General features: G+C 33.9%; 1 protein-coding gene across 2 annotated transcripts; it reads left to right on the top strand.

Moving 5' to 3' along the window:
• Positions 1-731: 731 nt before the first annotated feature.
• Positions 732-4,762, top strand: LOC124845443 (Ribonuclease P protein subunit P38-like protein). Of its 2 annotated transcripts, none has more exons than XM_047322544.2 (4): positions 732-1,657; positions 1,929-3,103; positions 3,201-4,111; positions 4,307-4,762. In XM_047322544.2, exons 2-4 carry the CDS (start codon positions 1,957-1,959, stop codon positions 4,649-4,651), a joined length of 2,403 nt encoding a protein of 800 aa, XP_047178500.1. In that variant the 5' UTR covers positions 732-1,657; positions 1,929-1,956; the 3' UTR covers positions 4,652-4,762. The 2 variants fall into 2 exon arrangements, with proteins under 2 accessions (XP_047178500.1, XP_047178498.1); XM_047322542.2 differs by having other exon boundaries at positions 733-1,657; positions 1,923-3,103.
• The last annotated feature ends 6,356 nt before the right edge of the window (positions 4,763-11,118 follow it).

Genomic DNA, 11,118 nt, shown 5'->3' with positions numbered 1-11,118 from the left:
AAGCCGGCATTGCCGAGTTCACACTCCAATAACAGATCTTGAATTTTCTGCAAAACGTTAAAACTTTACATAGAAACTGCAAAAGCTCCTATGAGTGATCTTCAGGACAATAATAAAGGCATTAATATAATATATGATATTGCTATACGAAAACAATCATTGTCTTTCCTCTTGATTCCAATAAAAATAAATCTTATAAAAATATCAGAGATACTTATTATGTCTGGCTGACTCTCCTATTAATTATTGAATAATCATTGAAAGAGTCTTCTAAACAATTTATTTCCACAGGTTTATCATTAGTTGCTTCAACTTAAGAAAGTGGTTGTGACTCAAAAATCAAAATCAAAAGTATAATTTTAACTAGCGAAAGATCGTTGCAATGCATTGCATAAAAAAGAACCATTTTTACCATAAAATTCCCCAAAAGTTCTGATTTTTTTTCCCTTTAATTCTTTTGCTATGTAACCTGACATTTATAATCAATTTAGTTTGTTGTGGTATAGCTTTTGTTTAACAGGCTGCAGCTTTTACAGATCTCTACTGTGAAAAAGGAAACAAATTAAAGAGAAGCATATCCCTCTAGTGCGTTTGGGGTTCATGATGACCCTTTAACAACTTTATTGCTTGGAATATGTCCTGAGGGCGACATTTATATATTTTTGCCCCACAGCCATGAAGGATCTGAGATTGTAGAATTGGTGAAGAAGATATTTGAAATTCCTAACTTGTGAAAGGTATTATATTTATATGGATGCAAACAATTGGGCAGTAATCGTGGGATTAATTGACGGATAAGATAAGTGCGTGGTCCAGAAAAGGATATCGATTCGGTTGTTTGTATTGTTGTTTTTATACTACAAACTACCAATCACGAGAGGGACCAATTTTTCAAATTGGGTAAACCAAGTTACAAAGCAACCCCTTCTTCTTCTCGACCTGTGTTACTTGTATACTTATACGAAGAAGGGAAATTCAAAAATATAGTTTATGTACTTTCAAATAATATGTACTGTTTATGATAGCTAATTTATGTCAAATTTTTTATACCCTGGTCTTGCAAATCTTTTATTAATTATTCTTGTGTATTTCGATCAGCACTAGACAGGTAAGCGAGTCTGATTAAATTGAATATTCCATAGGCAAATTGATTTTGGATATGAATTCTTTTTGTTGGTGAGTTTCTCTCTCTTGCAATTAATGGTGACAAGCATCCAGGAATCTGTGCTTTTAGCTTGCTAAAATGGTGAAGGGCTTGGGCAAAGAGAAAGGAGTGTGAAGAGTAGGAGTTGGTGGTGGTAGGAGAAGAAGGGGAATTAAATTAAAATAAAGGAAAGGGAGGAGCATGTGGGGTTGATATAGGGCAGTGTTTCACTGAAAACCAGGGAGCACAATTCATAGTTTTCTTTCTATTCAGTGTAGAGTAGTAGAGTGCCTTTTTTCAACCGAATGTGCAGTGTTACACGTGTAAGAGGCTATCTTTTATGCATTTCTAGGGTCATTTTTTTTGGAAGATACCTTTCACATCAGTTACATAAGGTTTGCTGTTTGGTGTGACGGGTGGAGTTAAATCGTCCATTGGGATTATGCTTTTTCCCTAGCTGCAGTTTCTGCTTCAGTGGCTTGTTTTTTCCCTGGAAGTTGCAGCAGTGGAAATGTAAGTTGCTGAATGTTTTTTAAGGAAACTGTTGCTTTAGTCACATTCTGCACCCATCAATTTCACCGGGTATTGCTGTTCCTCAATTATTGCACTGGCAATGTACTAAGCCTAGTTGGTTCCCAATTATTGAATCATTTTGTGATCTGTTTTATCAGAAGTGGGTCTATACTTTTCCCCATATATGTGGTCTGAATCATGTGAGTTGTAAGGTAATGTGGGACTTAAAGTTTGCTGGTTTTGTTTTTTAACTTTTGGTTTTCAGTTGCAGAGGTGCCAGAGAATCCGATCTCACAGGAATGGGTGAGGAGGAAATTTCTGTTTTGGATAGAGTTGGGTGTGACAACAAGAGTGACACTGAAAGCCTGTATCCCATGTATTTTGGTGTTTCTTGTGCATTCTTTGCGCTCCAAGTCCTCACAGAAGTGCCACAAGTTGAAGTTCAAAGATGGTGTAAAATCCGTGACACCATGCTTCAAGGGAGTGCTCAGCTGTTGGGGTTGGTAGTGTGGAAGCTTCAGAAGGGAATGCCTGATGGGGGAGAGGTCCGACTCAGAAGTGCTGAGAGAGAACTTGAGAACCTGAAAAGGATGCGGCACGAGGATGCCAAGGCCAATGAGAAAGTTGTGGGCATCTTTGCAGCACAAGAGCAAAGCTGGTTGAGTGAAAGGAGGAGACTCCGCCAGCAGATTGGGGCTCTACTGACTGAGTTGAGAGTTTTTGAGAGAAACAAGGATGCTGCTATTTGTGAATTGAATCAGAAATTGAAGGACATGGAGGCTTTGGTGGAGTCAAGAGACAAGGAGATGGAACAGGAGGAGCAGAGGAGGAAGGAGCTAGAAGAAAAGCTCAACAAGGTTGAGAAGGATGCTGAAGAAATGAGAGATTCCGCCAGGCGTGAAGCTCAAGAGCATTCTTCTGATCTAAGGAAGCACAAAACTGCTTTCATTGAACTTGTGTCAAACCAGAGACAGCTTGAGGCTGAACTTGGTCGCGCAGTTAAGCAAGTGGAAGCTACTAGACAAGAACTTGCTTCTGTAGTGGAGAAGAAGGAGGAATCAGATTTGATGGTCCAGAAGTTGTCTTTGGAGATTGCAAAATTTCACAAAGATTTGGAACAGAAGGATAAAATTTTGTCAGCTATGTTGAGGAAATCTAAACTGGACACTGCAGAGAAGCAAATGCTGTTAAAGGAGGTCAAGTTATCAAAAGCTAGGAGGAAGCAAGCAGAGCAGGAGACACAGCGATGGAAGGCAGTTTCAGAAGGAAAACATGAACGACATTCCTTAAAAAGCATGTTGGTGAACTTGAGTTCAAGGATGGATGTTTTCCCTAGTGCTAGAGGTATGCAGCATGGTTCCACCGGGTCCTCACACATTGCAAATGAACCAGACCAACCTTCTCCCTTTCCTGATCACTATTCGCAGCAAAGAATTGGAGACTTGTGTAAGACTAAACTCTTCAATCTTCTATTGTATCTGATTTTATTTGTCGCTAGTATACAGAGTTTCGTTGACACTTTCTCCCATTATTTGGTCTTCAGCTATTCCTGCTAATGCTAAACGTTTGGAAGATTGGATGCGAGCTGAGGCAGAAAGGTACGCAACCTTGATTAAACAGAGGCATCATTTAGAGCTAGATGCTTTTGCCGAACAAATGCAGCTCAAAGAAGAGAAAGTTGAGGCGTTTCGCTGGCAGTTGTTGAGGACAGAATTAGAAATGAAACAGATGCAGGCACATGTGGAGGAGCTGGTCAAGGATGTGACACAGCTGAGACATGACAAGATGAGATTAGAGACCTTACTGTTGGAGAGAGAAGATGAACTGACTTCCCTGCAAGAGAAATTTGTATCAAAATTAAGGCCCTCAAAAATTAACTCAAGTTTCCCTCCACAATCTTCAGAGCTAGCTCAAGATGGTGTCTGGTCAAAAGTGAAGGTTGTCAAGAGAAAGCCAGGTGAAAAAGTGCTAGAAATGATTGAAAATTCAGTTGAGGAAGATTGTGAGAGGGAAGTACACTGTCTGCACCATGACCAACTTAACAATGGTAGTTTACTTGTTCAATCTCCAGAAAATGAGATTGAAGAAGAAGAAAAAAATGTTTCCAGGGAGGATAGTGCTACTCCTATTCAAAACCTGTCTCCAAATAAAGTAGAAGCCGATGCTTCCGAAAAGATAGCATCTACCAGCCAGACCCCCAGTTCAACAAAACAGTCCCTATGGAAGATGGATCTTCATGCTCTTGGAGTATCTTACAAGATCAAGAGGCTGAAGCAGCAACTTCTTCTTGTTGAAAGGTTAACAGGAAAACAAGCGAATGAAGAGCAAGCAGAAATCAGTGACGATAGCAAAGTTGGTATGAAGGCATATCTGTCCTTGACTACTCTGCTCAATAAACAAGTTGCAAGATATCAATCCCTCCAAGAGAAGACAGATGATCTTTGCAAACGGATGGTAAGCATTAATTCTATATAGTTCCATTATCTTTAAATTCATCTGAACATATTTAGCATATTTTTGATACCCTTTTATGAAATAGAAAAATGGAGCAATGATGAACTGCTATATTATAAACTCTAGTGTCCAATTCCATTTGGCATTGCAAAGTTGAGCATGAATGAATGAATCATTTGTTGCACATTATTTCAGCACGGGAATGAGCTCTATGCAAGCAGTGGAGATTTGAATGGTGCAAGAGCAAAGGAGAAAACATCAACACTGGAGCAGTTCCTAGAGGAGACATTTCAACTACAGAGGTACATAGTTGCAACAGGACAAAAATGGGTGGAAATTCAGTCGAAGATTGTTTGTGGGTTTGTTGGGGTGGCAGAAGAGATGCAGAAAAGTTCTGGCATTGACATGAACCGGTTTGCCGACAGTATTAAAAACCTGTTCCATGAAGTTCAAAGAGGTCTTGAAGTTAGGACAGCTAGAATTATAGGAGATCTTGAGGGAACACTAGCTCGTGAAGGAATGACATGTTTGAGAAGGTAGCAACGAATTCATGTGTTTATTTGTCTATACTATACCTATTACTCTACTTTATAACACCAATCTGTATACAAAGATTCCAATGCAAATTCAAACTTTCACGATTTTTCCTGTCTCCTTGGTTGACTTGAACCAACTCGCAGACCCACCTTATTAAAAGGTGACAACAAAACAGCTATCTAAACTTCACGTATTTTCCTTATCTCGTGGCCTTAAATATTTTGCTGTCTGTTAGGTTCGATAAATAAATGAAGATTTTAGATCATTCTTGTTTTATTTAAAAAATTTCGTATTCCCATTTAAAACATACTCCACCAAATATACCTACCTATCATTATGTCGCTGACAAGCTCCACCCAGAAAGAGGTATACTTTTGTAAATAACTACGTTTGGGAAATAAATAATATAAAAACTGTGAGCATTTTCACTTTAAAAGTAAGGTCTGTGAAATACTGGAATATCATGACATTACATCTTTCTGAATAATTAACTTTATTGGTTAAACTTTTGGTAATCGCATGAGTTTTGATTAGACTACGTGAATATTTTCATTTTGTTGAAATAATATTTCATCGAATAAATAAGGTGGCTATATGGTATATGATAGCTGAGTGATGTAACAAGTTCTCTCTTTTTCTAAAAAGTTATGAGTGAACAAATCTCATATCTCTCTCTTTTCCCCATCTAGCTTTCAAATTGGAAAGTAGAAGAAAAGCATAAAGGAAAAAAGAACTGAAAAGTGTGAGCACCAAAACTGGTCCATAAAAGTGAGTTTCATTTTGGGGTGGTGAAAGTGTGGAAAAGACGTGTTCATTACAACATTCTAATCTTCTCCTTTATTGGGCAATTATCCACTGAATGAGTCTTCAAATTTCCTGGGCTTTCAAACCATACAATATCGAGTGATGCTCCCTCTATCACCCTATCTTCTCCTTCCACCTCCCCAATTTTTTTTATTTTAAATTTATTCTTTTTACTCTTTACTTTTATCAATTTTATTTTTTATTTTTTATTTTTTAAAACTCTAATCTCAATCCCCTCTCACTTTCACTTTCCCTTACACTCTCAGCAGCAAGTCCTCACCCCTTACTTTCACTTTCTCTCTTTCTCTTAATTTTACCCCCGTTAACACACAATTTGACAAAAAAACAAATTTTGCATGGTGTAAATTTAAAACTTCTGATGAGTTTTGAAGTATCATGATTCCATAATATAATCTGCTAAAAATTTCTTCCCCACTTGCTTATCTTTAAATAACCAAACTTGAAAATTTATGCTTAAAATTACATTTGTACTTAGAATGGTGCAATGAAAGAGAAATATGTTTGTTGAGTACAAAATAAAAAATGAATAAAAGAAAAAATAGTTAGTTCAGTTTATCTTTTTTTTTTTTTCTGTCAATGGGGGAATGGGGCTTGCTGCTAAGAGTGAAAGGAAAAGTGAAAGTGAGAGGGGATTGAGATTAGAGTTTTAAAAAGTAAAAACTAAAATTGATAAAAGTAATAAGTAAAAGGGTAAATTTAGAATTTTAAAAAGATTGAGGAGGTGTAGGGAGAAGATGGGGTGGTGGAGGGAGCATCACTCTACAATATTTAATTATAGTATAATTTGGCTCGATACAATGAATATCTTCATCTTACACTTCAAATAAACATTATGGTATTTGAGGCTATTAATATATTTTATATGAATACATTAATTCGCCAATAAATATGAGGTGGATATTTGAAAAGTAAGGAAGTTTGTGGTATAAGTTGATTATCCCGTTCAATTAGTAAGTTGCTTTAAGAGAAAAACATACAAGGAAAGGAATATTGGATTAGCATTAAGTTGAAAATAAATTGAAAACATGCCCACTTTGATTATTTTCCCCCTTTAAGTGGCTTATCACTTCAACTAGATCTGCTTTTTTTTTTCTTCTTCTTTATCCTCTCTGCATACAACGTTTATCTGTTTTCAGTGTCGCACTACGGTGGGAAAAGAAGCAATAATAGTTTTGAGAGAAAAGAAAAGGAAAAAAAGACAAGAAAATAGCATACATTTTTAATAGTGGATACTTTGGAAAATAACATACATTTATTCTTCCCCACCAACTCTATGGCTATGGTGCTTTCATATTCTCAGCTGATGTACAAATCTACAAATGAGTCAGTTTCACGAATCCTAAGCTTATATTTTAATAATATTGGTGTTGTGTCTATCAGTGAATTATCTATCGAAAGATTTATTAGTGATATAGAAAAGAAGGTTAGACTTATTTTTTGAGTAAGGATTAGATAGGTGAATTTCGTTATGATGAATAAAATACAAGTAAATGATGTTCGTAGTTTGAAATATTTTTAGTCGAGGAAAAGTATCAACATTCAAAGATAGTATTGTTAAAATTCATGTATGAGTTTTAGTTTCAGTGAATAAATATGATAAAATTGAATATAGTACAAAAAAAACTCATAAATTTATCATTTTAAAATTTTGGATTAAAAAATTCTTTATGTTATTTAAACTTGTGTGTTATGGATGTTTGAAGATTTAAGTACGAGTGACTAAAATTACTTTTATGTTATAAAATTGTACATACAAAAATATTGTAATTTGCATCATTCACCAGTGTAGAATTTTTTTTTACTTCTTATTTTTTTTACTTCTTATTTATATCGGTTATAATTACCAGTATAGAAAGTGGTGCAATGATAATTTCATAAATATGAGAAGCTTTTCTATACCACTTTGACCTAAAATGGATATAAAAAATAACACGATGACAAAACTGTGATAAATTACAAATTACAAAACTGTGATAAGATGAGTTGAGTTGGACAAACCAATATAGAAATCCACATAAAATAAAATTTATAGAATTAAAAGTTTTTCTGTTTATTTTGATATTGTCTATCTAGTCTATAATAAACCAAAATATGGATCAGTCTCTTTTGGATGATAATCATTTTAAAGAAATTATAAAAGTAAAGAATAACTAAAAAGATTAATTTTTTTATATTATATTTTTCCATAATCAATTTGGTCGGAATTGGTAAATAAAGATAATATGGAGTGAAGAGGAAATAATAAAACGTAAAATAAACTTCATATAAATTTATTATTTTTAAGAAAAAAGTTTTTATTAATTTCTTTTTCTTTTTCTTTTTCTTTCCTGTATGCGTTTATTTTATTATTATTATTATTTAATTTTATTTTATTGTGTTTTATTTTTATTTACTTATTTTCGTTTTTATTTTAATTTTTATTTTTGAACTTCCTTTTTTTTAATTTTAATTATCACTAATTTATTTGTTTTTTTAATAAAAAAAGATTTTAAAATATTAGATAAAAACGTGCATAATAGTTTGCTTTAAAGAAAAAAAGAAAAAAAAAGAGAAAAAAGGAAATTGAAAATGGAAACATTTTTGGCAGTAGGTTTGGCTGAAAACAGGAAGAAGACAAAAGAGAAGGAAGTATGTTGAGAGAGAGCGAGAAAAACGGTTGAGGATTTGTCTTGAAAAAAATTATATACACCTCATTACCACAGCAAAAGGGGCACTGAGCAGAAGAGAATGAAACGACTTACAACAAGTGCTGCACAAAAACCTTGCAACCCTCCTTTATTAGACTACGTTTTCTTGTTTCATTTTCTCCGTTTCTCTGTCAGTGTCTCCTCCACACCACCAGTGACGAAAAATCTGCGAAAGATGAGCCAGTACTGCATGTACGAAGCTATTGGTCTCGGCGGATACTCAACAAGTTCTTTCCTCTTTATTCTATTTTCCACTTTCTTTCTAGAGCTCTTATAGGTAATGTAACTCACTGATCACTCTTTCTCTTTTTTTAATACTCGCAGACCATTTACAGAGACCAGAAGAAAATTACTAAGAATACTGACGAGTATTTGGCCATCAAGAAAGTGGATAAGTCGCAAGAACCTGAGGTCCTAGAAGAGGTAGTCATTAAAACTGATTTAGTGTGCTTCCCTGTGTTTCTTGTTTTTTTCAATACTAATCTAATATTTTAAAATCTTTTTTATTAAAAAAACAAATAAAAAGAGAAATTAGTGATAATTAAAATTAAAAAAAACGAAGTTCAAAAATAAAAATTAAAACAAAAACGAAAATAAGTAAATAAAAATAAAACACAATAAAATAAAATTAAAACGTGCATAATAGTTTTGCTTTAAAGAAAAAAAGAAAAAAAAAGAGAAAAAAGGAAATTGAAAATGGAAAAATTTTTGGCAATAGGTTTGGCTGAAAAAAGGAAAAAGACAAAAGAGAAAGAAGTATGTTGAGAGAGAGCGAGAAAAACGGTTGAGGATTTGTCTTCAAAAAAATTATACACACCTCATTACCACAGCAAAAGGGGCACTGAGCAGAAGAGAGTGAAACGACTTACGAAGCTATTGGTCTCGGCGGATACTCAATAAGTTCTTTCCTCTTTATTCTATTTTCCACTTTCTTTCTAGAGCTCTTATAGGTAATGTAACTCACTGATCACTCTTTCTCTTTTTTTTAATACTCGCAGACCATTTACAGAGGCCAGAAGAAAATTACTAAGAATACTGATGAGTATTTGGCCATCAAGAAAGTGGATAAGTCGCAAGAACCTGAGGTCCTAGAAGAGGTAGTCATTAAAACTGATTTAGTGTGCTTCCCTGTGTTTCTTGTTTTTTTCAATACTAATCTAATATTTTAAAATCTTTTTTATTAAAAAAACAAATAAAAAGAGAAATTAGTGATAATTAAAATTAAAAAAAAGGAAGTTCAAAAATAAAAATTAAAACAAAAACGAAAATAAGTAAATAAAAATAAAACACAATAAAATAAAATTAAAACGTGCATAATACTTTTGCTTTAAAGAAAAAAAGAAAAAAAAAGAGAAAAAAGGAAATTGAAAATGGAAATATTTTTGGCAATCGGTTTGGCTGAAAAAAGGAAAAAGACTAAAGAGAAGGAAGTATGTTGAGAGAGAGCGATAAAAACGGTTGAGGATTTGTTTTGAAAAAAATTATACACACCATATTACCACAGCAAAATGGGCACTGAGCAGAAGAGAGTGAAACGACTTACAGCAAGTGCTGCACAAAAACCTTGCTGCCCTCCTTTACTACACTAGGTTTTCTTGTTTCATTTTCTCCGTTTCTCTGTCAGTGCCTCCTCCACACCACCATTGACGAAAAATCTGAGAAAGATGAGTCAGTACTGCATGTACGAAGCTATTGGTCTCGGCGGATACTCAATAAGTTCTTTCCTCTTTATTCTATTTTCCACTTTCTTTCTAGAGCTCTTATAGGTAATGTAACTCACTGATCACTCTTTCACTTTTTTTAATACTCGCAGACCATTTATAGAGGCCAGAAGAAAATCACTAAGAATACTGACGAGTATTTGGCCATCAAGAAAGTGGATAAGTCGCAGGAACCTAAGGTCCTAGAAGAGGTAGTCATTAAAACTGATTTAGTGTGCTTCCCTGTGTTTCTTGTTTTTTTCAATATAAGTCTGTTACTCCTATAATGTTTTAGTTTGCAACAGATTAATTTTCATGAGATATAGGTCCCACTTGTTCTCTTATAATTTTTGTTGAGATACAAAGCCCTTGTTTGTAAGTTTTCCTTATTTAATGCAAGGACAAATTCTTTGTTTTAGGGGATTGCTTCTCATGATCATGGCCAAAAAACCATCTTTGTTTGCTTAGTTTCCTAATTTATTGATATAGTTTTAGGATACTAAAATTATATTTCTTCTTCTTGATTGATTAGAATTACATTTGCTTTATATTAGAAGAAATGACTAAAACCTTTTAATTACAGACAAAGAAAACTCTCACAAACACCTACTCTCTTATAAGCGCAAAAACGTGTATACACATTCAAAAGTTTGTTGTCGGGAAGGTGCAAGTAAATACAAATTTTCCCATAAACAAATTAATGTAAAAAAAGAGAGAGAAATTAGAATGAACCATATAACTTGAAAAAAAAGGTCAGAATTTTGATCTCTATAAATTGAGCCTAATTGGAATGGGGGAGACAACACTGATATTTTTTGTTTTAACTTACTTTAGGAAAACAATTACATTTTTCATTCTAAAATTGAAAAACAATAGGGTGATTATTTTTTTGAAGATAAACTAACCCAAACACATTAAATAAAAAATAAATAATTAAATAGAAAATAAATTAATACCTTTAGATCCCATTCAAGTCCGTCTATAATCATTCGAATAAAAGGCTGGTGACATGTTGGTCAGTCAATTTTGAACAAAAAGGCATTGTTCATTTTTATTAATAGAAATTGGAGGAATAATCTGGCATCAGAACCTAAGAAACCCCGTTGCCTATGTCCAGCCCGTGAAACTGCCCGATTGATTCATTGGACAACATTTCGGACATATCATAGGGCATGTCTAGATCAAACAGAGGCTCATTGGAAGTAGCCACATTATATGAGAGTGAATGCATCTGTGGCATATGCGTGGCCTGAAATGC

Source organism: Vigna umbellata, chromosome 2 (assembly GCF_029865625.1).
Source record: "Vigna umbellata cultivar VRB3 chromosome 2, Vumbellata_1.0, whole genome shotgun sequence".
Lineage (NCBI taxonomy): Eukaryota > Viridiplantae > Streptophyta > Magnoliopsida > Fabales > Fabaceae > Vigna > Vigna umbellata.
The sequence above is the reverse complement of the archived record's forward strand: the minus strand, read 5'-3'. Positions and strand labels throughout refer to the sequence as shown.